Below are 25844 nucleotides of genomic sequence, written 5' to 3' on the forward strand. Positions count from 1 at the left end.
CCTGTCCCTTCCTTTTACTGTTATGGTCATAGTACCTAATCAATCAGCCATCTCAGAAAACAGAATATAATAAAAACAAGTGTAGCGGTTACCTGCTAGACAAATTTGAAAGTTATTAAACAAAAACATTACAATATGTCCAGAGATAAGGCTGAAGTCTTTGAAAAGCCGTCAAGACACAGCTATACCATACAAGATACACAAACCAAAGTTTTTGACAAACATCTAATAATTGCAAATTTCTCCATTCCCCTCATACATAAATCTTACATTTTTTTAATGAGCCATTCTCTGTTCCAAAACTAATTAAAATTTAACTGCATATCATTTGGACTTTAAAACAACAACAATAAATATTATAAAGGAAGAGGGAGAAATCTAGACACCTAAAAGATGCGACTTCCCTACTTCTGGTATTTGCATACCAGTTTTCAAAGCTGAATCATGAAGACGTAGAGGGAAAAAGGACCAAGCCATCAGACCCATAATGTATACGAATCCTAAAATGAGACATCAGCTGCCAATACTGCCAGGAAACAGGTGCTGATGATTAGCAGATCAGAAAGAATGGGATGTTCTCTGCTGACCAAAGACAGCTTCAGGTGGTTCAAAGCAGCTCTGATTTGCAGCCTCCAGAGGCACTCTTTCTTTAACTAAAGATAGGGGAGATGGAAAAAGAAAAAGAAAAATCAAGAATAGAACAAGTTAGCTGTGAAATAGGTAACTAGCTGCCTTCCAAATGTACAATACCCAAAGGAAAGACCACTTAATGCAATCTGCTGTTCACTGGTAGCAAGATACCAGGGTGAAAAAGCCAAAGCTTTGAGCAAAAGTAAGGGTGGAGTTTGTAAAGCAGCTCTTTGGGGATGGTGTGCTCGCTTCAGCAACACTCACTCACTTGGGGGGAGCTGGTTCTCATTCTCATGGCACCCCTTTCAACTCTGCCAACACGTTCAGTGTGGGACTATTCATCGAGTAAGGTAGGAAAAAGTTGGTGATTTTTAAACACAGCTCAGATCCCTGAACTAATTTGCTTGATCTAGACATCTACAGGTTGATAATCAGATGCCTAACCTTGCATCTGTTAAAATAATTGTAACTTATTCTCTTGATCTGGTCTGGCCCAGTCCTGCAAGGACAATACTACCAAAGTTACGTGACAGACAGAAAGTGCCCCCATCTGTGATCAGCTGTAGGCTTAGTCTCAGAGCTACTCATTTTGAACGCACTTGGGGAGAACAGGGGAGGCTGGTGCTACTGGGATGTCCTATTACCAACCTGGAAGTAGTAATCTGGAAACAGGTGAAATCAAGCACCAGTCAATGGGGAACAAACTCTCAGAGCAGATACAAACCTAAAGGCAGAGACAGAAACCTGGGGACACTTATTACCCTGCGGAGTCCAGTGTACAACACCACAATTTTAGACCTGGCTGAAATGATACGCCTCTTGCTTCACACCACCAGTACAGAAAGACACTTACTTCCCTTATTGCTCCAGGTCTTGTCTATTACTAATAAATTATTAAAATATGGTCTTCCAGCTCACTAATGCAAGAGCAAAAGGTCAAGAAGCAATAAGCCCCTACGAGAAAACATGTCCACTCAATGACTAAGTGTTCCCCATTTCTTAACCCCTTTAGCATTTGTAGAATTAGTTTAGCAATGTATTTCTTCAATCAGCATGTATAATTAACCAAATGAAAACAAGTCAAACACTCTTGTCCAAGCAGCATACCATATTCACCAAAATTATCAGCCACATCTATAGTCTCTGGCAAGCTATTGCAAATTCTTTTAATATGATCTAATTTCAAGTCAAGGAGGATAAAATTGAGATGTACATTATCTATTACTGGATTTTTGCCTGGACTGCTTTGCCTAACAGGACAAATTCAGGTCATACTGTTTTCTGCTTATAGAACACTAGCATAACAAACTTTTTATTTCAGTTACATGCAACCCTTGCCCTGTCCCCAGGCTTACTGAAAAACAGGTCAAGAGTCTCTTCCATAACCTTTTCAAAGGCCAAATTGAGAAGTCAGTCTCCACATCCAGTTTCCTTCCCAGATCTTCTGTAGCTCAAATCAAGAAAGAAAAAGATGACTTTGTACAGCTTTGTTTTGGTTTTAAATTGCCTGGGTCAGGTGAAAGCACTGCCTACAGCAGAAACAGCAAATAAGCAGGTGAAGGACATCATATGCGCAAGATGTCAAAGAAGGAAGAATAAGCAAATGTGGTTATTTCCACACCTGGCAAAGGACACAGGATTTCAAAGAGCAATTTGCTGACACAGACTCTGAATAAGCAACAGAAAACAACAGTGAGTGGGCTTCAAAAATTAACCAGCTGAAATGACAGCACTTCAGCATAACAAAGTAGTCATGTTTTACTTTTTCAGACTAAAAAAATTAAAGAAAAAAAAAACCTAACCAAAAGGGAAATTGTGATAGTCTCAACATGATACAGATCCTGTGGTTATTGTATCAGCAAAACTTTCACCTATGTCTGTATAGCTTTACAGCTCAGCTGTGCCTGTATATTTTCACAAGAGGAAGGGAGGAGGGAAAAATTCAGTGAAGATTAAATTAGAGCTTTATTAATACCACAAAGCTGCCCAAAACTGAGTGAGTATTAAAAAAAGTGTGCTGCCAACCTATCCTTTTCAATAACTCACATTCATTTCAAGAAGACACAACATCCACACTAAGTTCACAGCACTTCAAAAAACACCACCAGGGTGGTTAGAAGATCATTAGGATGAAGGACAAATCCATTGCTGGCAATAATTATTCAAATACCGATAAACCAGAGAGAAGCATAAACCTCTGATAAGATGCAACGATTTGGCTATAAGCCTGGAGCGAGGGGCCACGTATCGAGAGACATCCTCCCTCCTGCAATTCCCCAGCTGTTTGGGAGAGAGCGGAGGCTGCTCCGGATATACTGCGCATTCCTGGAGACACATGCCAGCCCAACAAATTGGGGGGGACAGCCAAGTCCCCAACTGTACCCCATCCCACTGGAAAGAGCCAACAGTGACACGTGGAACTGCCTCCCCTGAACAGCCTCTGCTCCATGCCGCAGGGATGCTTTAGGGATGCTTTGGTGATGCTGCAGGAAATGCCGTGGGGATGGGAAGAGCTGATCTCCGCACTGCCCGGACACAGCTGTGCTCGGAGGAAGAAGCTGCTTTTCATTTCACCCTTCCGAAAGTGACCAAACGGCTCTAATATAACTTATCAAAAATTTTGCCATATAGAAACAGCTATCAGTATTTCCAGGACTCCATTCTCCAGCAGCGCAGTGTATTTGTGTGAATCCCGAGTGCATTCACTCGATGGGCTGGCCAACGTTCACTCAACTGGAGATGCAGCAGTACTTTCTTCAAAGAAAAACACAAAAAACCCCAAAATGTTTATTTTCAGATAAATGTAAATTGCACATACCCAGAAGGGACTAACACTTTTCATTTTTAAGACAGTAAAATGAGAAGCTTCTGAAGTTTTAAAATAGCTCTCAGCAGCGGACTGTAATTCTGCTGTTGGACATTCTATATGGTTGGCAAATCTGCTCAGCCTAATTAAATGCTCCTTATAGACAGTAGGAACTTGAACTATTTTCCAATCCATCCTAAGCTTAGGAAAAAAAAAAAAAAAAAGGTAAACAGAAAGCTAATGTCATCTTGGCATTGTGCTTACAAAAAACCACAGAAAAAGCATTGGATATTACCACCCTCACCATAGATTGGTAAAAATATTGCAACATGGCAAAACACGTAAAACTTTAAAAAACAAGCTCTTTGCAGCCATTCAGATTAGAACATTATTCTCACATCCTCACTTAGAGGTGTGTTAAAATGCCCTCCGCGTATTGGTTTTTATGATTAGAACATGCAAATGGTACCAAGAGAAAAAAAAAAACCAAAAAAAACTGTCAGCCAACGTTAAAGAACATAAATGTGTTCCTGAATAATTTAACGGTTATTTCCCAGTTTCACTCCAAGCCCTCAAGCCACTCGGTGGGTGTAATCTGCTCTAGACTCAACTGTGGCTGTGTACTTTGGCACCGAGTCAAAACAGAGAGGTTATTGTTTGATTTATATGCCAAGAGCCTCTTAGATAAAGGGCTAATGGCAGGCTGATAGCTTCAGCCTTTGCATGTGGTGTTTATACAGACCCTTCTTTCCTCTCCCTCCTCTCTGCCTGTACTCCAGGAAGGCTGTGTCACATCAAGATCAAGTTAATTAACTCATACTAGCATAATTTGATTGATCAAACAATTGATTCACTAAAGGTCACGGGGCGTGCTGTTAAAACACCAACTTTTCTGCCTCAACAACGCATGAGGTTTTGAGATTTGCATTTTTCTACACTGCAAACAGCAATTTTAGTGTAATAATCACACTATGAAAATTGATGGAAGAAGCCATGAGAAATTAATCTGCCAATTGAAGCGTGCTGCAAAGTTCGGAAGATATTTCAGTACTTCATTAGATATTTGAGCAAAAAATAAATCAATTCCTACAACAGGAAGGGTTACATAAGAGGATTTTCTATATTGTTAGTTCTGTAAACTATCGAATTTTCCCAAAAAGAAAACTAGAGGCCTTGCGTATGTGAAATACTTTGCTATTTACTTTATTTTGCCCAAACTAGGCAGTATTTCCTAGTATATAAAAGTTTCTATATTGTCAAAATACTCCTACAGGGAACATAGTCCTATATGACTAAACTATCATTTATTAGGTGATAGCAAACTTCATTGTCAAATTACACGATTAGATTACTTTTCTACAAGACACAAGCAGCATAAATTTTTAATAAAACAATCTCATTCTAAAGGTACAGAGAAAAATTATTAAAAATAGACTAGCTTCTTAACAGCCTTTTGCCACCAATTCATTTTAAGACACTTAATTTTAAACAGCAGACAGATAAAACAGAAGCTCTCTGGCATTTCAAAAGCAGTTCTGAGATAATATTCAAGGTCTTGCAAATCAGCTTGCAGCCAGCAAGCCTAAAGCCTACGAGCAAAAATGGGAGCTGAAGATCAACCACAAAGTTTTACAATAGGTTCTCCTCCAGACTAACTGAAACATTTACAAATGTTAGAAGTACCACATTTTTATCATTTTGTTGGTCAGTTGACTGTATGTTTTTCAATATACAGTTATACATACCAAGAAAGTATGGCATTAATTGGACTAACACAGTAGACTTGTTCAGGATGAGGAAATGGGCACAAACTTGAACATAAGAAGTTCCAGCTAGACATGAGGAGGAACTTCTTTACTTCGAGGGTGGCAGGGCACTGGAATAGGCTGCCCAGGGAGGTGGTGGAGTCTCCTTCTCTGGAGACATTCAGAACCCACCTGGACATGTTCCTGTGCAACCTGATCTAAGTAGACCTGCTTTGGCAGGGGAGTTAGACTAGATGATCTCCAGAGGTCCCTTCCAACCCCATATGATTCTGTGATAAGAAGACAGTTTGCCACTAGAAGGCAAAAATTCCATAATATTTTGCCTCCTCTCCCCCGTTTTCACCTTAGCATGGATCCGCCTGTGCCAGTAGCACTGACCCGGCACGCAGGATCACTTTGCAAGCCAAACTGGGAAGCAGAGAACATGCTTTGCCTGGTCCTCGACAGCTGGGGGGCGCCGCCAGGCAGCTCCACTGGATACAGCCCAACTTTGCCTTCGTTACTGGCTTCACACACAGCTGACTCAACGGGGCCTTAAAACAAATGGGCAGAGCACAGGGGTTACTCTTTGAAAGCTGTCTCACAAAGGAAGGGTACATTGTCTAGTTCATCAAGAGAAAGTTGGTTAAAACACAGCAGTAAGAGGAGGGGCAGTTATTATATGTAAGTTATTATATTCAAGCTATTCTATTTAGCTTCATAAAGGCCTACCTACAGATACCGACACTTCAGGGCAATGCTGTACAGCCAGTCAAGTTAACTTTAATTTTGCAATTGTTTTCAGATGCAGGATGGTAAGACACGTGGTTAATTACCACTAGGAGAAGAGAAAATAAGATTCACCAAACACAAACGATGACTAAGACCAACAGGAATAGGAAAACAATCTTTGAATTTGTTACTGAGCAGCATAAGAGAGTAAGTTTTGCTTCATCTTACAAAGAAGCATAGGACAGGATTTTCATGGACATAACAGCAAAAGTCTAAAAAATGCTGAGAATACACAAAATCACAAAGCTCATTTCAGACAGGCAAGAATTGTGAAAGAATTATCTCAAAACAGCTTTTAAAACAACATCGTAATTTAAAGTTGCAAAACCGCTATGTTTCATATAAACTATTGTGTTCCAATAAAACCATGACCACTATATGCCAAACCAGGAAGAAAAATGTTCCTTGTTATCAGTGGAGCATGGGAGAACTTAAAAACAAACAATTCAGGAGGTTCTTATAAACACAACCAACACGGCAACCCCAAACTGCCCCACAACCGCTCTGTTTACCTAGAGCTCTTTGCTTGGGGCTGAACTCCTTTCCCCACCTTCACAGATGATGGACAGTAAATCAGACTCTTAAAATTCGACATATTTTTGGTCCCACAGGTGAACTGCATTACAATAAAGTTTAAGAATTAATTATTAAAAGGTTGGCAAGTATTCAGTTCCCATCAGGAACTGATTAAAAAAGGGGGAAAAAAAATCCTCCCAACAAAAGCAAACGGTAATACAGCATTCTATGTTTTGCCCTGGGTTTTTCTTTTCCTATTTTTTTTTTTTTTAATAAAAAGATAAAAGAGGAACTTTACTTTTCTGGCTCGTTCATAGATCTACTTTACAGATGGCCATACTTACAAAATAGAGTATGTACACAAGCCTGATGACTGTGGTCAACCACCATCTGAAGCAGGTTCGTCACTTGCCAAACCCACCGCCTTAAGTTTTATCAAACATTTCCTCAAGCCAAGCATCATGTAAACTTGTAAGGACAAGCATCTTAACCACAGTCCCGTTTCACGTTGATCTAAATATAGATGTATTTTTATATATATTTCTGTATGCTACAATACACATACAAGAAGTTTTTTTTGGCTTCAGAAAGCCAAAACGTTTCACATATACTTCAGCATCCAGGACACAGAACAACTTTCCTTGCTAATGACCACATGCGTGAGACAACGCAGCTGCGCACGGAATGGTGCTATTAAAAAGCAATGCAACTCCACTCACTGCCGCTCCCGGCATCAAAGAGGAATAGTGTAAACCAATGACACCAGTGCGCATTAAACCAAAATAGCAAAATAATTCAAGATAGCAGAAAAGTAATCTGTGGACCGTATTTTACCAGAACAAAAGTCAGCACAAATGCATGCACAGACACTCAGTATCTGAAAAGAAAATTAATTTATAAATCCTCTTACTCTATTCCATTTACATAGACTAGTAATACAGAATTTCTGTACTAGCTTGATATTAGAACGGTTGCTTAGTGAAAAAGTTCTTAGAAAACATTCAGAGCTTTTTTTTTTTTTTTGCAATAGAATTTACTATATGTATATATTTGAACTGATCTGGTCACATTGAGTAATCGTTTAGATAGACAGCATTCTACAGTGTTTCATCTGATTATAGACAGCCAATATAGCATTCTCCTGTGCTAAAAACAAAACTGCACAATCTAATAAATAGTTTGGGGAGCTATGGGTTCTCATCACCTTTGTGTTCTGTTTATTTTAGCTGTTCCCAAGATCATTAATATCCACTTGAACCTGTAAACTTCAAGGTCAACCAAAGGTGAAACATAAGGAAGCAATATAATATGGCATATTCAACTGGATTATATGCTGTGAAACTTTAAGGCAGTTTCCTTAAACTACGCTTTCTTTTCTTCTAAGTAATAGCCGAGATAAGAAGATAAACTCCATATTAAGCCACAATTTTCAATTTGCAGAATTTACAGAATGACTATTAATTCTTTTACAGAGTAATTTTAAAATTTACCAACTGTGGCTTTCTAGAAAATGCTATGTAATCAGAACAAAACAAGTAGGAAAATATTCACCAAACATTCCATAGGTGGAATAAAAATATACCCCTAAAATTATAATATTGTATAAATATCTTACCACCGCCACAATCAATATAAACCCCCTAACCTAAGTCCACACTGACTGTTGTTGTTAACCTCCAGCAGTGATGTGTTATATTACATGTATAAGCTTGTGACCAGCAGCCCTGAAAACAGATGAAAGCCTTACAAATGCAGCGGGTCTCAAGACCAAGAAGGGGCTGCTTGTGGACCAAACATCACGCAAAATCTCTGCAACTCTTGGACTAACTTACCTCTCACAGTTATCCTTCTGCAGATGACCCATGCCAACACTAAAAAAAGCTGTTTGTGCAGATAAACCAGATCTATTTGTGACAACAGGGGAAAAAATATATATAAATCGTCATCTCCTACATGTGCTGTGACATCCAAGTGTAGTAGATCAAAATCTGTAAAATAAACTGAGCAAGCAGAAAAGGCTGACATTGCAGTGAGAAACTGCTTAGATCAGGATTCTTCATCTTCTCCAAACCACTCTGTGAAAAGGAGAACTAGTGCTTAATTCCGTAACACCTTGTTGTCTGCAAATTACAAAATTATTAGAACTCTGAATTGAATTACTGACCAGAACATCAATGCTCCCATTCACTTTGGAAAATTTTAATTTAAATATAAATTTTCTCAGCCCTGAGAAAAGAAGGCTTAAGGGAGACCTTATCACCATGTTCCAGTATTTCAAGGGTGGCTACAAAGAAGATGGAGACTCTCTTTTTACGAGTCACATGGAAAAGTCGAGGGGTGATGGGTACAAGTCCCTCCTGGGGAGATTCCGACTGGACACAAGAGGAAAATTTTTCACAATAAAAACAATCTGCCATTGGAATAATCTCCCCAGGGAAGTGGTGGGTTCCCCAGCATCGGACGCTTTTAAGATTCAGCTGGACAGGAATCTGGGCCATCTTGTCTACACCGTGCTTTGCCAAGAAAGGCTGGATCAGATGATCCTTGAGGTCCCTTGCAACTTGAAATTTTATGATAAGACAGTAATGCACACATACTGGAAGTCATGTAAGCAAACAGACTTAACTTTCCAATTTCATGTGGGTGATACTGCCACAAGATTATTTCTTCAGCAGCTATCAAATGTTTTGTCGGGAAGAGAATTCCTATAAACAAGTAAGGCTGCTCCTGCTGAACTATTGGAACAGCATGAACGTGAAACTGCTGGCAAAGGACCAGGCTCTCCCTAAGTACATTTCTGAAGCCAGCTCTATTCACATTCTACAAAACAGGCTGCCAGTGATGTTTCACACCATTCTATGACTACTGTGCGAACTGCAGTAATTTTTTTTGTTGGAATGCTAATGCTGAAAGATGTTACCCTGAGGCAAGTCTCAAGGAAACAACGGCAGTTGGGGAAGGTAAGGGGTGTAGGAGAAGGAACCCCTGCAGAGCCGGTGCTGCTCACCGGGCTGAAGCCTGACTGAAAGGGAAGCATTAGTCATGCGAACAGCCCCGAAACAGAAGCTATGCCTGGCAATTGCACCAACAAGAAACAGATCATCATCTTTGCCTGAAGTCCTTTTATGACAGTTACTTATCAACTTCAAGAACCTCTGAAGTCTATAATCTTGCAAGATTATTATCCCGGAACCAAATGCCTCTGGTTGTCTTAAAATATATGAATTTCAGTGTGTCTCTTTCATAACTTGGATATCTCAAAAACTTCACTGAAAGTCGAGTGTACCAATAAAACAGGGATTTTATTAATCTTTTTTAAGAATTATTCTTTTTGATCTACAGCAAGAGTACTTACCAACCACAAGGTTTGATCATTTTAACCCGTTCTGCTAACACCCTAAGCAGAGAGAGCTGGCAGATTACTGAGAGACAGAGGAGAGCAAGCAAGACGCATCTCAGGAAGGTAGGGCTGGTTTTGACAGAGGCTGACTGATGTTTAGGTCTTACTAATCCTTGAAGTATTAAATCCCACTAAGCTCCGTCTTGTATGCAGAAATGATTTTGAACATGTTCTGTCCAAAGGGAAAAGCAGATTAACTATCAACTGGGCAAAGAGTCCCAGCTCTAAGATGTGGTCAACACACCTCAGGACATTTTAACCCTATCCTTCTTCTAACCCCTATCCGTTCCTTTTTTCCATAATGTTATTTAACAATACGTAATACATGCTGTTATCATTTTCATCCATTAACCAGCTGGTAGGGTTCCCTCCCTTCTGTAATAGCTTCACACCAGCCATCTCTGCAGAACAGCCTTTATAACAGGCCACAGAACATTTAGCTACCCTAAAAATTATTCAAACAGTAGTACTAAAAGAGCTCTTGAACAATTATGGTGGCAGTGGAGCACGCCGTGGACAGCTATGCATCATCCTTGGACTTGCAAAACCAAGTTTCAGTTCCAAATAGTTTAGTGTTGTCGCTTCTTGCCAGGTATTCAGGACTAAGCTCCTTTGTATTGACACAGCATGAGACCAGGTCTAGGAGTGCTCCTGCCTCTTCTTCTTCTGCCTTCCCTCTCACCCCCCCCTCCAAGTGATATATTCTTTGGAAGTCTTCAAAGATTTCTCAAAGGGACTCCTGCAGAAGGGTAAGACGCATAGCCTGTAATAGCATGTGAAGTCATTGGCGAGTAGAGGGGCTTTTTTAAAAATAAAAAAAAAAAGAAAAAAGAGGTTATTCCAGCTGTCCACCACTATTCAAAAGCAGAAGCGGCACCTGATCGTTAGACCCCAGAGCAACAATTAAAGGCTGGCTGATCCAAATAAACAGCTGAGGACTGCCAGAAACAAAACAACTGACCATCCAGATGAACGCTGAAGCTGGTTCGCTTCCTTCAAGACAAACCAAAGAAAAATTCACTGTAAAATCACTGAAAAGTTAAATTCTTCCTCTTGGAAGTAGAATTGCTTATTGCAACCTGACCCACCCTGTTTTCCAATTAGCAGATGTGGATATACAGTACTTCACAAGGTAAAGGGAAGGCTTGATGCTGAAAGGCTTCCCAGATATGCCACAGCCCTCTTGGTCACCTCATCATTTCAGTATTACCCCAAAAGTCACTCTTGCTCCTCTAACAGTGGCCAATCTCTGCAGGGGCAAAGGAAAAAAAAAAAAAAAAGTGCATGCAAACAAATTCTTAAAACTTTCTAATATTCATAACCATCGTTTATTCCTGTCTGAGTTTCAGCTGGCTGCTTTTTAGTCCAGTGAAATGGTTGTGTAAAATGTTTCATTCCTACAAGCTGCAGGACAGCTTACACAGAATGCCAGACCGAGTTACTGTACGAATCAAGTTAATTGAAAGCTTCTGAGTAGGATTTTGTACACTACAAGGTATATCACAATTCTTGCCAACCAGCTTTTTAAAATGTGTATATTAAAGAGTTACTTGTCAGGGATTTTAATTTAGTTTTCGGACAAAGCAAACGAACTACGCTAAAAATAAAGTCTGATCCTTACAACATATGTATTACTTGGGAATACTACATGTAACATAATAGGTTACTTTAGAGCATTCTGTTCTGTGTTTTAAAGCTATTGCATAAGGTTATTTTAATAAAAATGATTCCAGTGAAAGAACAGTTAGTAATGAGGTGCTGACAATTGAATCTACATTCAGGGATTGCATTGGAGCGCCAAGTCCACTTTTACAGATGCAGTGGTTAGTTATCCAATAGATGTCCTCAAGGCATGTAAAACCAATATATTTTGGGTCACATTTGGCAGCAGAGGCAGATGAGACAAGTGAAAACATTTACCAAGAACACATCTGAAGTGTGTTTTTCTTATTAGAGAAATGTAAGAAAATAAACCCAGATACCATGGAATGCCAGGAATCCCCTCTCCTCGATGTTTTTGATTTACAAGGGCACTTTTTGGTAGTCTCCTTTGACCTCCCTCCCTCATTTACTGGCCTAAAGCCTTGAGTTACCAATGCAACCTCTTGACTAGGCCATTTTGAGTGCTTAATGTACAGGAATATGTCTTCATCAGAGAAGGAAAGACAATCCTTTCCATAAGTGACTCAGTTACCACAAAAATCATTGCTTATGAAGTCTTATGGCACAGACTAGTTAAAACAGTCAAAGATACTCTTTATGAGTTGAGAACAAGTATTCAAGTAGAGACGCGGAGACCCAAAATAAATAGTAAAAAAATAATCTGAAGCAGACCTTACATCTTAACGATGTGGTGTTTGAACATGCAGGGCCAGAGTCTCTGCCAGCACGCTGGTGAAAGCTTAGATCAACTTGAGGGCTCAGCCCTGCATATCTTCCTTATTCCCCCTCTCTTACTTCAAAGTAGCATACTCGTCATAGTTTCAATGCAAACCTAGAGCTCCAGCTTCTTCAGATCTCATGCAACCCTAATATGGCCAATTCTAGCCTTCAAAACTGAAATGACAGCTATTCAGAAAGAATGAAAGCCTCAGGCTTTCATTTTTACAACCATTTCCATACTCTGGTCTATCTGTCATAGAGAACAAGATAAGGACTTCTGTCTACATTGCATATATTTACCCTGTGTTCTGGATATCTTCTCACAACCCCTCCCTGATACACTTCTGCCTACCATGGGATGAGTAAGGAGAGCAGAATTTTGTCCTAATCCAAAATCTCTGGATTTTCGGTAGCTTTTTGTAGTCATTCAATATTAACATTGTGTCCTCCTCCTAAAAAGGGCTTGTATAAGAAGTGTGTTGGGTGCTGTCTAATTCCCCTCCTCCTCCGCATTCCCTCCTTACCATCAAACAAAGCGTACCATTGATGGTATTTTCCAACCTGTGCAAAGAGTGTTTGAAGCCATGACATATTCCCCTGTCATTAATAAGAACTGCAGCTTTTTCTGTCGAGATTAATTTCCTTTTTCTAAGAGGTAACTGGAGCTCGAGTGCCCACGTGAAGCATTCACATTCAGCGCGTGTTCTGCGGCTGTTTCCAGTAATTGAAAATGGCTCGATACGAATTTCTTTTTTCTGGTTGCTTATTTAAAGAAGTAGTAGAGTCATGGAGAGATTTAGGTAAGGTCATAAAACTTTTCTGTCCCACAGCGAATGGGAATCTTTCCCAGCTGAAGACAATTTTAGAAAATACATTCACAATCTATGGAAATTAAGTGGTACTTGGTGTAGCAAGGTCATCCAGAGCCTGCAGAAGGACCGCATCTGGGCCGCTGTGCATCGGGACATAAAAACTGGCTTGGTTTGGTTAATTTTCACAATGACTTTTGAAACTGTGAGCAGCTATAAAGTAGCAAAACCCGCGAAACCCATTTCAGCATCTCTTTGCTACACTTCAGGAAAACAAGATGCATAAAGAGAGGTGAGCACTGGAGCTAGGCGTTATGAGTCAGAATCCAAAGATCTGCCATCTAAATAACAGAAGCCATGCTAAATATTACTTAGCCATGCTAAGTAACAGAAGAGGAGGCTGGAATTTTGGATCAATTATAAAAAAATAAAATCAATAGTTGTGTAAGTATTTCTCTAAAAAAACCAATGAAGTATTTCTCCGCGCACAGACTCTTTCTACTATCCAGAGTAAAACCGTCTTTAAGCTCTGCCAGGTAAATAGCTCACTTCACATAAATTTTAGTCTGTGTAAGCTTTGATTTCTGTTTCATATTAAGTTTGGAATCATGAAAGAATCCCAATCACATAGTCAAAACTTACAACCAAACCTGTTGCCAACAGATAATACTGCTTCCTTCCCAAACACCAATTCATCATCTGAACGAGCAGCTGCCATTTGTTCTTCTCATCAGTGTATTATGGCACTTTTTTCTTCATTGTTAGATACATCAGGCTTACTTTATAGTATAAGAATGATAAACTAAAACACCGCTCCCGGTCACTCAGTCACTCTCTGTTCTGGCACGATGGCTGAACAGCAAACGAGCAATTCCGCAGTATGTAATAAGGCCAGTGCATATCACTGCATTTTAAAACCTCGTTGTTGAGGTCGTTCAGGAGGCAAACTTGAAGGCAGTTGGCCAAGCAGAGTGAGAGCTAGTTTTAGAAAAATCTCACAACGTCAGCCAAGGCAACAGTTACTGGAAGATCATACTATAACACGAGAAAGGTTGGAGCTCGCTTTGGAGATTCATAAAGTCTACTTAAACAGACACGGTCTTCACGCTGCTGTTGGACTCTGAATACATCTGCAGGAATGTGCACTGTGGCCACACCAAGAGAAAAGTAGTTTGCAAACTTACACAGGGGAAAAAAGAAACTCACAAAATTCACAAACAAGAGCATTAAGGTAACAAGAAAGGGATGTCAGTTTTAAAAGAAATGCTGCAGACAGCCAAAAACCCACCACCCTTAAGCAGCATAAAGATCTTCCCATTCTGTCCTGACTGCAGACCTCAGTGGTTACTCTTTCTGATAATTAATCTGAAAGAGATTTGTCCTTCTTTCTATCTTGCAAGGAATGTACCTGCAGAAGAGAGAGTAATGCTAATAAGGAAACAGTCAGAAGATAAACTAGCTAAGCGATTGTACTCACTGAATTTCTTTACAGTCATTAAGTTACCTTGCTGTGCTAACCAGCTGAAGATACAAGTACTCAGACCTGTTGATGGTTGGACAACGTCTGGGTAACACTCAACTTTATTGTTGAGTGTTTATTGTCTTTCCATGGGCAAAGGAAAAAGTCAGAAACTTCAGACTTAGTGACAGTACTCAAATAGAGATTATATTGATAACAACATAAATACAGGGACATACATAAATTTTCTCCAGAAAAACCAAAAATATGTCTTCAAAAAGCATGAAGGATTCTGGATTTTGCCATTTTTCAGCCAGCAGATTCTACAGACAATGACATCCCAAATCTCCTGATTATTGCACTCTGAAGACGGCTGTGTGAGTGTCAGAGGGGCCAGGAAAGACCTGAATTCTGGCTGAACACCTTCATTATTAAGCCTGGGTAGCACAGACAAACTGTGCAGTTAGAGGTCCTCAAAGCACAAGGAATGAAGTCTTGAGCCATCCAGCTTCCCACAGCCCTCAGAAGTCCTTTTTGTGGGCTGAGTGGCAAAGATAAGGAAGAACCACCCAACTGATGCCGAGAGCTTGTCAGCCCAATTCATTCTTTATCTCAAGGAAAATAAGCTTCAAGCTTCCTCTTATCTAGAAGACAACTTCTAAGGCTTCTGAGGCCTGTCATAACAGGCAATTGACAAAAACATGGCACTTCTTATGCAGGAACCTGGTCAAATGAAGAACCCTCATGCGATTCCACCAGTTACTTCAATAAACTCACTACAACAGCAAACTGGGGTTTTGCAGAGCCCCAGCAAGGTCTTCTAGGAATGCTGTACGTTCCACAGCACAGGCGAGCTGGAGGTCTTGACCTCTTCCCAGAATTTTCCACCCTCAGCACACACCCCCCCATCCCTTCCTTTTTTCCATTTCAAGGAGGTCCCGTGTTGAAAGGATCCGGGCAAATATACACATTTATTGTAAGATATAATAAATCTTATCAGCTTGTTCATCTTATCCTGTGGCAACAGTCAATTACGTTCATTTGATTCAGGCTGGTTTGAAACTGAGCAGAAAGCGCCTCCTGGAAAGCTTGTCTTGACTGACAAACCCCAGAAGCTAATGCAGCCGGGGCTGTTATTCCCAACAAGAAGATGCCTTGAGAAATTTCAAACAATAAGGAAACTCTGAATAGGCCTTGATTCAGGACTGTGCTCTGAGCCTGTACGAGTTAAATAAAGTGGTGAGCAAGAAGATGCCATCCAGGGACGTGGTGGCAACGAGGGATGCTGTGTTTTGGACATTCCTACTGCCCAATCCACCCCTTAGTGAAGCATCTTGTGGCTGGATTGCTGAAATGGCAAGAGGAATCAACAGAAAAACCCTGTAAAGCCCAGTTCATCTCCCTAAAAATGGACCACAGCAGCACAGCATGAGTCCTAGAAGCACGGGGCTGGGCTGTAATTTCTCCTGTCACTGGTGAAGGAAAATTTCAGGGGTTTTTTTAATACCATGTGATGTCTGCTTTTCATAAATCCTGCAGTTAAGACCTCTTTTTCTCCATAAGAGTGCTGCTCACCTTGTCCAGAAAGGCAGATAGGAAAAGGCTGTACATGAGTGCTGGCATTTTTTTTTTTGATTGGTTGGGCTTTTTTTTTTTTTTTTTTGTCTTGGAGGGGGTTAAGTTTCAGTTGAAAGCAATCCTGAAGAGCAGAGCTCAGCAGAGTCCTGGGACGGGACGGCAGGAGCGAGCAGCTCCCAGCAGAGGGAAGCGTCCAGCAGCGGAAAAGCTGGAGGAGCACCCCAGAAGCAGGGACAGGCAGGGAGCCAGCACCGGCAGGGAGCCCCGGCAGCCCCCCGCTGCTGCTCAACCACCGACAATATACCAGAGCAGATCCAAAAGCAGTTTACAGCGCGGGACTCTCCCTCTCCCCGTCCAAAAGAGCCTTGCCATCCATTGTTTTGGTTTACCCTTCCTCCTCCGCAAGACTCTCAGTGGATATGAAGCAATATAGTCATGTCATCTGGATTTTCTTACTGTAGTATTAACGTTTCCTCTTTAATATTAACATTCCAGAAAGGAAAATTACTCTAATTTATGCCATAAATTCCCAGCTCATTCAAGAATAACACTGTCCCAAATTACCTTCTTATTACAAGCTTTTATAAAGTCATGCATGCAAAAAAGGTTAGGGTTTGCATGCAAAAAAGGTTGGGGTTTTTTAAATTAATATCTACAGCTGGCATAAAGGAAATATTCAAAAAATAAAACTGAAAATACCACAAAGATTTAAGACCCATTCCCCGAAAGCTTAGTTTGTAATTAATTCAGTGTTAAGAAAAACATCACATTCATATCCTTCAGATACTTGTTCCTCAGTTAAAAAAATGAAATAATAAAAAAATAAAAATCAAGAAAACAGAATCAACCATTCAAAAAAGTCTATCACCCAAATTAAAAGGAGACTTTAATCTCCTTTCCAGTTTTAATTTTTGCTGCTCTTTTCTTTGCCACACCAGCACAAATAATCTTTCACTTTAAATTCACATCATACCTGTGATTGTTTAAAAAATATTGCAGTGGTGTCTTTTACTGAGATCATTGGAACTGCTGTTCCATCAGCTCGCAGGAAAGGGGACAGGGGGGATATGACTCAAAACAGTCCCCCCTCCCCAATGCAACGAAGCACTGCATGTAGGGGCAGTAAAGACACAGTACCGAAGAAAAGACAGATGGAAATCCTGCCTTTGCTTGTCCCGACACCTTAACTCCCCACCTAATCATTTGCAACATTATTTATACCCTCCCAAAGACCAGAACCCCTAGGATTTTCTGCCATGTGGGCCGCAAACTTGTATCCTGAGAAATTCCATGTTTTACTGGTTTAAAACACAAGTTCTTTGGACAAGGACTAGGAGAAGGAACAGGAGTAGAAAGAAATGAAGTGACCTGTCCAAGATCACGCTGCAAGCTGACTGCAGAGCCAGGGCAGGAATACAAGACCCCTCACCTCATGGCCTTCCTCCATGCTCAGGGTTGTCCAAGTCCCACCAGTACCAGGAGAGCACTGCACCATCACATCACACACAAGAGCAAAGATGCAGCTGGAGCAGGGCTTGCTTCTCCATCCAAACTGTAACCGTTCTAGCACTTGCACACAAAAGAACTGATCAATCCAAAATAGGAATTAACAACCTCAGAAGTAAGGAAGATTGGAAAAAGTGTGCATTTTCAACTGCCATTGACACAAGATATTGAAATTTTACTATTACAACTCCAGGAATGTTCTAATTTTTAACCAACTCCCTTTCCCCGCATCCCAGCACACCTCTCTTTCCACCCCTCATACAGAGACCTACGGAAAGATTTGGCGAGTGCCACGTTTCAAACATCTGGCCCGCATATCGGTGTTTTCTGCATCACACCCATCAACAAGATCACCTCGTTCTCAACTTGTTATTTCCCCCACCCCAATGCAAATTCAGATGATTTAGTAGCTCATTTGCTTTGTCAGAAGTACCCAGACACCCCAGCTGTATTTCTCATGGAATTGCTTTAGGCGTAGCAGCTCAAACACGAAGTGTGTTATGTTACAGTTTTGCATCTTTATGGAAAAATGCCTGCTGTAAGAACCCAATGTTTTTTTTGTATATTGCATTAAAAACATACATACTTTAAATAAAAATCTGGTCTTTTCCTGAGATTTTAACACCACTTTGAATTCCAAGAAGCTTGCAAAAGACTCCAAAGACTGGAGAAAAGGAAGCAAGAGTGAAAAAACATAGAAGAAATCTCTATTCAGCGAGTTCTTGAAAAGTGCATAAACAAATTAAGTATTCAGTTTATTCAGCAAAACGTGAGAGCACATCAAAAGTGTTCCTGGGTAATAAAAGAGCAGATTTAAAAAAGAGCAAGCATACGTGTTTCTTCAGTTGCCCACAGTTCGGTATCACATAGCTCTTTACTTCATGTTCACACACCCACAGACCTGTGGCCAGGACACAGGCACCTGAACCCTGACTTGGGGCTTCAGGGAGCCACGGGGCCCCCACGCACCTCGGCTCCCGGCTTGCGAGAGGTGGGAAACGGCACAAGACAAACCTCCATCATGATATAACCATTACCGACAGCAGGATGCTTCCACGTGGTAAAATACCAATCTCAAAAGTACAAGGTTGGTGCTTTGAGAAACAAAATGGCCAAAATGCTATCAGATGGCTCACATGATAGATGTGATGATAGACATGATAGATGGCTCACAAAAACAGGGAGCTTGATGTTCATCCATGCAGACAACTCCTAGAAGCCACTGCATGTACGCTCAGAGTCAGAAGCTGAAATTGTTAAAAATTCCTCCAAATACACTGTGTGGGTTATCAAAATACGAAGACCAGCAAGAAGAGCTGCAATCAATATCATTTTTTTTAAATTACCCCTGCCATTAATTGAATAATTGAATAATGACAGGACCAGAGGAAATGGTCTGAAGTTGCAGCAGGGGAGGTTTAGATTAGATATTAGGAAGAATTACTTTACTGAGAGGGTGGTCAGGCACTGGAACAGCCTGCCCAGGGAGGTGGTGGAGTCGCCATCCCTGGAAGTATTTAAAAAACGTGTGGACATGGCACTTCAGGGCATGCTCTAGTGCCCGGGATTGTTGGGTTGTGTCTGTTTGTGGGTGGGTGTGGTGTGTGGCTGTGGGTGTTTGTTTCAGTTTTGGTTTGGTTTTCGTGTTTGGTGTTGTCTTTTTTTTTTTTTTTTGTTGGTTGGACTTGATGATCTCAGAGGTCCCATCCAACCAAGAAGATTCTGTGTGATTCTGTGTGACTAAGCTTTCACTACAATTTCCACTTGTGTTATGCATCATTTGTTTAGAAGGACAAGGTGGCTATCGTATTTTTTAATCAGAAACTAACAGTTCTGATCCAGAGCGGCTGTCCTTAGTTTTACATCTAGAAATTGTTTCAGTCTTTTCATATATACACCCATCTGTATATAAAAATGAAAAAAAAAAAAAATAAAAAAAAATGTTGACACAATTCTCAAAAAGCATAACTCAACTAACATTCACACTGGAGCAGCAACATGTCAGCGACCACAGCAGGGCAAACAATTACTCTGAAAGATTTTTGAGGCTACTAATAAAATTAAGAATTCTAGAACAGATTTCTTTTTTTTTTTTTTAAAGAAATTCCCTTCCTTACAAAGAGAGCACCTTCAAAGTACAGTAACTTAAGCAGCACATGGCATTTACATTTTCATCTAAATCTTTAAAGCGGCCCATTATTTCCTTAGATTTGAGAAAAGAACCCTGCTTTATTTCACCACGCCAGCCATAAATTATTCATTAATTCTGTTTGCTAACTCTGTAACTGAGCCCAGATGTTTCTGCTGGAGAGGCATTCCATAAGAAAAGTTAAATATAGCAAGCTGTGTGGAAGGAGCAGACCCCTCTCTCTCTCTCTCCCCACCACAGCATGCTCAAATATTACTTGAGAGAAATAATGAAAACATTCGAAAAATATTCTGAATATGCGAGTCTGTGAAACGCCACAGTCTCATCACAAAATTTCACGTTAAAGAGCCCCCACACGTGGGTGCAACTGAAGTTACTTTTCCTGTCTCTGGGAAAGGTGCTGGCACTTTCACTCGCCAGAGTAAACGGAAAATTTACAAGCAGAGGAACACTCCTTGCCATGCATCATTTACAAATATAAATCAAGACTTAAGTTTTCAATTACAAGAAACACTTCTGAGCCGGCTACCAATGGCAATAACCATGTTGACGAAGAACTGAGAGCATCATAGGGAGTTTCTTACGGAACTGACACAGAAACTTACTGGTGGGAACTTTAAATGCATTTCAGTGCTTCAGAAGAACTTCAACCATTTTACACCAGCAAAGATGATTAACACTGATGTTTATAATTCAGTACTAAGAGCACAGTCCTGTTGACCAGAATGGAAGCTACCACCTTCATCCACCCCTTCAGACACTGTTATGGTTTCTAGTACTTTTCAGCAATTGTCATAAGCTTGTTTGGAAATGCCTATTTTAACTTAGAAACTATTCCTAATCATTACATTGTTGGAGAAAAAGTAAAAGACACAGGGTTGAACATTGCAGAGCCACATTCTTTGGAGTTTGGAGGCTATTCTCAGCCATGCAACACTTCTTCAGTTGTGAATAACGATCACAGGAGAGATTTTGAGAGGTCATCTAGTCCTTTTGCTCTGCTCCAAGGCAAGATCAATCCTATTTAAATCACTGTTTTCCTAATCTGTTCTTTTAAATTCCCAGTGTAACTGATTCTATAGGATGACTTTGCAGAGGGAGGGTATTTTGGGGAAGCTGTTACAGACTGGCATGGTAATGACGCCACTGCCCTGGTACCAGCTACCAGCTGCTGTCATCCAACTTTCCTGCGCTTGCAGAGTAGCAGCCAAACAACTCGTAGCCAAATCCTGCTGTTCTTTAACCACCCATGTCCATGGGAGACTTTGCAAAATACATAAAGTCTACTGTTAACAGAGGCACCTTCCCACTAGCTAGCAAACAGGCAAACAAACCTTGGTATATATACTATGAGCCACCTTAGAATACAGCAAAACTCTGCAAACTATTCCTAAAAATGTGACTATAGAGAAGACCAAAGTCATAATTTTAGCATGGGAAGGCATAGTAGCACAAGCTTTAGTTTCCTCAATGTCAATAATGTTAGGAATAATGGGGTAGTAGCACCGGTCAACAGTCTTAGAGCAATAAATATCTATTTTTTTCCCTAGACCATGCTGCCAGAAATTGTCTTTATTTCTGGTAGCTGCTCAAAGCTAGCACAAACAGCAGCAACCACAAGCATGTCTACCATGGGCAACGACCTCCTCATTTTGCTGTGTAGACAGATCTTAAGGATATCTCACTTCTACTTCAGAGGTCAGTTGGAAATCAGCCAATGAGAAGAAAACTAGAAAAAACCTTATTTTAGTTAGTCACCCCAGCAGCAACTTCCAATTGAGTCCACCTATATGAGGAAATGTTTCCTCTCCAACTCCTAAGGAAGAAGAGAGTTATGCAATGTGAAACCTAGAAACTGGACCCAGTTACAGCACATGTGGGAGATGGAATATGACAAAGGATCTAGAGGCTCTCGGAAAATAAAGACCATATGTTGGAAGAGTGGAAAGTCTGTGAAATCTTGGGGCGGGGGGGGGGGGAGGGGGGGAGGAGGAGTGCAGGTGTGAAGTACCAAAAGGAGTCAAAACAAAAGAATAGACTCTATATTAGATAGCCCATCTTGAAAACCCTTTTCTAACAAAGCAAAAGAGAAAGAACTTTTAATCGCCTTTGCACTGCATCAATTTCTAGATCAATGCTGAGCAAAAGTTTTGTTTGCGGAGTGAAACCAGCACCTGGTGTATTTCCTGGTTTATGCATAGTAACAGAAGCTGCAGGAAAGTTTCAGTTTGGACAATTAAATTTAGAAAGTGAAACATTAAACCTGATGCACTTTACAAGTAATGTCTTAGCTGCAGATTATACATAGCTAAGTACAATTGTTCAAAGTTTAGGTTGTCCTTGTTTAAGCAAAAACCAGGCACTCATGAAGCTGTCTGTATACCTAAATATGAGCCTAATTCTCTTTCTCCACAGGTATTGTGTTTGAAAATGAATAAATCTTAAAGTTAACAAGTACTCTAACAAGAATACAGAATGCAGCTCACTTTTCCCATAAACCTCTTCATAATTACAAAGAAAGACACACTTAAGACCTGCCTGCTTGTATGACCTGCTCCTTGGGCAGAAAAAGAAATGTCACAAGGAAGAATTTTTGGTGTTTACTCTGTACTGATTTCTACTACAGCAATCTACAGCAATTTAAGCAACCCAAATCTAAAAAGGTCCTGAGAATCTCCCACTTTTGGGAGTCTATCTGGCCCACTTGCTTAATGCACACATACAAACTGATTATATTCCAGGAGAATTAGGACCAGATGGGTTTTTGCTGTAAGCTTGATTATAATTATTTTAAAGAAAAGACTTGTTCCACCAAAAGATAACAAACTTATTCAACATCTTGAAAAAAAAAAAAGAAAGAAAAAAAAGAATATTTACTTTGGTTGTGCTAAGCAGCCAGGTGCTATAATACTGCAAGTTTCATCTGCAGTCTGCAGTGCCGTAAGTTCCACCATGTTAACCATCACATCGATCTTGTGGCCGGGCAGCTTGGGAAGCACGGAAAGTATCTTCTCTGCAAGATTGTCACCATGATGACCAACTGCTCCTAGGAAAAAAAGAGACCCCAAAACTGTCAGGTACATAACTAGAAGAAGAAAAAAAAAAAAAAAAAACAGACACCAAAACACAAGGAACTGAGAGCAAAATAACATGTTTTGGGAAGAAGGACGCTGGTAGTCACAACATCAAAACCACAATTAGCTTCTCAAAGATATTTTGCTACAAAAGTAAAATTATTCTCTGGAATGTCTGAAGTTAAAAGCATTGATAGCATTTCAGAAAGATTTATTTTAAAAGCATAAATTAGACAGCTTTACAACTAGTAGATATTCACTGACTTCGCACTTAAATATGCAAAATATTTCTCTTTGCATAAGAAAGTTGTTAGTTAAACAAGATTTGCAATGGTTATTTAAAAAAAAACAAAGCAAACATTTACATATACACAAACACATGCAAACTATGCTTTTCTAAACTAATAGGACTGTGCTTAAAAGGGCTGTATGCAGGTTGCATATGTAGAGACCCTGATAGGGTGGCATAATATTAAAATAAGCAATTACCAACAACATGCCATCACCAAGGTCATAGCTCTTACATGGACTGAGGGCAGCACAGGTGAAACCAACATGAAATGACTAAAACAACCCAAGTTACATAGTATAAAATGTCAGTGTGACCACCTTCCAAGAGAAACTCTGAATTGCAGTTGGCACGTTTTCTGCAATTCTCCTGATTTCAAGCACACATGCTCTTCTTTCCATTCACCAACTCTCAACACAGGTGCTAAAACCAACTTACAGAATATTAAGACTGAGCCAAGCCAAAGGAGAAAAACATGACCCACACTACAGAGGAAAACGCTGGAGAGGGGGACCAGAAAGAAACCTTACTGCCTTGAAGACAGGAACAAGTGGAAGGTATTTGTATTCTGCCACTTTAGCTATCACCACAGGGCTGGACACCAATGCTGAGCTTAGTGTTCTCCTGGCTTTATTCATGGGAGAAAGAGGACTTCTGAAGCCACCTTTGAGAGGCAGGAAAAAGATCTTTAAGGTTCTGGTCCCACTCCATCAAAGCCTGTCCATGTGGCTCCCTATCTATTCTCACTTCTGAACATTTCCAAAGACAGAGGTCTGTTTCAACAGGTGAAGTCAGCTTCACATGCTCCATAAATCCAAAAAAGGCACTTACATCAAGAATATTAAGGGGATCAGATTATTAAATGCTCTTGGATAAGCAAAAGGTTGTCTCCAGCAGTCTACAGCAGCCACATTGTAAAACCACCCCATGGTTTATCAACTGAATATTCATGGTTTATTCTGAATTGTAGTACAATTCAAAAAGAGAAGCAAGGATGAAAAAGGAGGAGAAAGATGAAGTCAAACTCCATGCTGGTAATGCTTCTGTCCACAAAGGCAGGGAAGGCACATGTGTCCAGCACATGGTGGTACTGCAACGTGGACACCTGGGTGCTCAGCTGGATTGAGATTACCAATTTGTTTCACCAGAGACTGTAATAGGCACAGAATGACAGCGACTTTCCTTTCTACCATCCCCAGACAGATTTAGACCACTGAAATACAGATGAAATGAGCTGGGTTGTCTTTCCGACTCCCTAAGCCATCTGCTCTCCAAAATCCCTACATTCTTCTTAGTAGGTCAGTCACTTGTCAGCCACACTGCCGTTATCAACGCTCGCAAAGTTACAGACATGGAAAACAGATGGTAATCTTCTGAACCTCCACCCCCACGTTCTGGGAGCTGTGTCTATCTCTCCACACTTGCTGCACACAAGCAACATTTAGCTAGACAAGACAAGACATTTAGCTAAACTGGAAACACCCTGAATGCAAATAAACCCATGTTAATTATTAATACCCCTCCTTTCTCCTTGGCAGAGGGGGAAAGTCTCAGTGTATTTAAGTTCCTTCCACAATTAGCAAGTGCCATCTTGGTCTCCTTCCCACAACTGCTACTTCTTGGTCTGCAGGCACTAATGGCTTTTGCTCTGCCTCATCAAATCAATCAGAAAACATCTCCTGCAGCTTTTAAAAATCCCTATCACCCCTGACCAACTGTGCAAACCAACCAAGGCTGGAATTAAACCTCATGAGACTAGGACAGGAAATCATGGGGAGTTGCTTTTCAATCATACTGACTTCAACAGGGTGCATGGGACTGGTTTCTCTCCTCATCACTGTTGAGGACAGAAGCTCAGCAGCTTCTCACGACCAACAGCACTCATGGCAGCTGGCAGCTTTAATGCTGCCAACGTGCACACAGATCAGGTGTTAAAGTGACAAGGAAAAGTTATGTGACCAATGCAAAATAGGAGTCTTCATGCCAGGCTAATATCCAGCTATGAGGATACAGGAAATCTTATGTATCACACTGTTCTAATTTTACTTTGCCCTCTCATTAAAAGTTACAAACTGAAATATGTGACATTTGATAGAGTTTGTAGCTGGCACAATTGGCAAAGTCGACCCACCAATTCTTTAACAGCAGCCAGGAACTCATTAACTACACCACCCTTCCCCCAAAAGGCATTAGTGACATGCATACAAGAAAATATTTTCCTAAATCCATTAACAGCCCTGTATCACACCACTTGTACTCCAGTTCTTACATTCTCCTACTCATTCTACTGTCTGGTTCAAAAACAAACCAACCAAACAAAGAAAAACAGATTTAAGGGCAACTGTATATCACAGAAGCAAGGTGAGTACTTGGGCAATGAAAGACTTGAAAGTCAGCTGCTAAACATGAGGAGCTTGAATTGGAAAGCAATTCTCCTACAAGGCATTGCTCACTAGCAAACAACACAGCTCATTTCTGCTGGGGGCTTTTCCTTCAATCAAAGTTGAAATATAAGGTGGTGTTCATCAAAACAGTACGCGAGGCATCTCTTGCCCCCACTATCAAGCTTTCTTAGAATCTGCTGGTTTAGCTACTTTGTAGATTAGTTCAGGACTGGTCATTTTGGAAAGATACACGGATAAACACATCCCAGTTTTCATGATGTTTCAACACTGCACGCTCACCCAATGCTTTTCTCAGTAAGACCAC

At 40.5% G+C, this 25844-nt stretch overlaps 1 protein-coding gene across 1 annotated transcript in view; it reads right to left on the bottom strand.

The window, feature by feature from the left end:
• SCFD2 (sec1 family domain containing 2) overlaps positions 1-25844 on the bottom strand; it is a 196645-nt gene that overhangs the window by 164397 nt on the left and 6404 nt on the right. The window contains exon 2 of the mRNA XM_074154896.1: positions 22650-22818. Within this exon, the coding sequence (XP_074010997.1) occupies positions 22650-22818 (169 nt within the window). The remainder of the gene's footprint in view (positions 1-22649; positions 22819-25844) is intronic.

Source organism: Numenius arquata, chromosome 10, assembly GCF_964106895.1.
Source record: "Numenius arquata chromosome 10, bNumArq3.hap1.1, whole genome shotgun sequence".
Lineage (NCBI taxonomy): Eukaryota > Metazoa > Chordata > Aves > Charadriiformes > Scolopacidae > Numenius > Numenius arquata.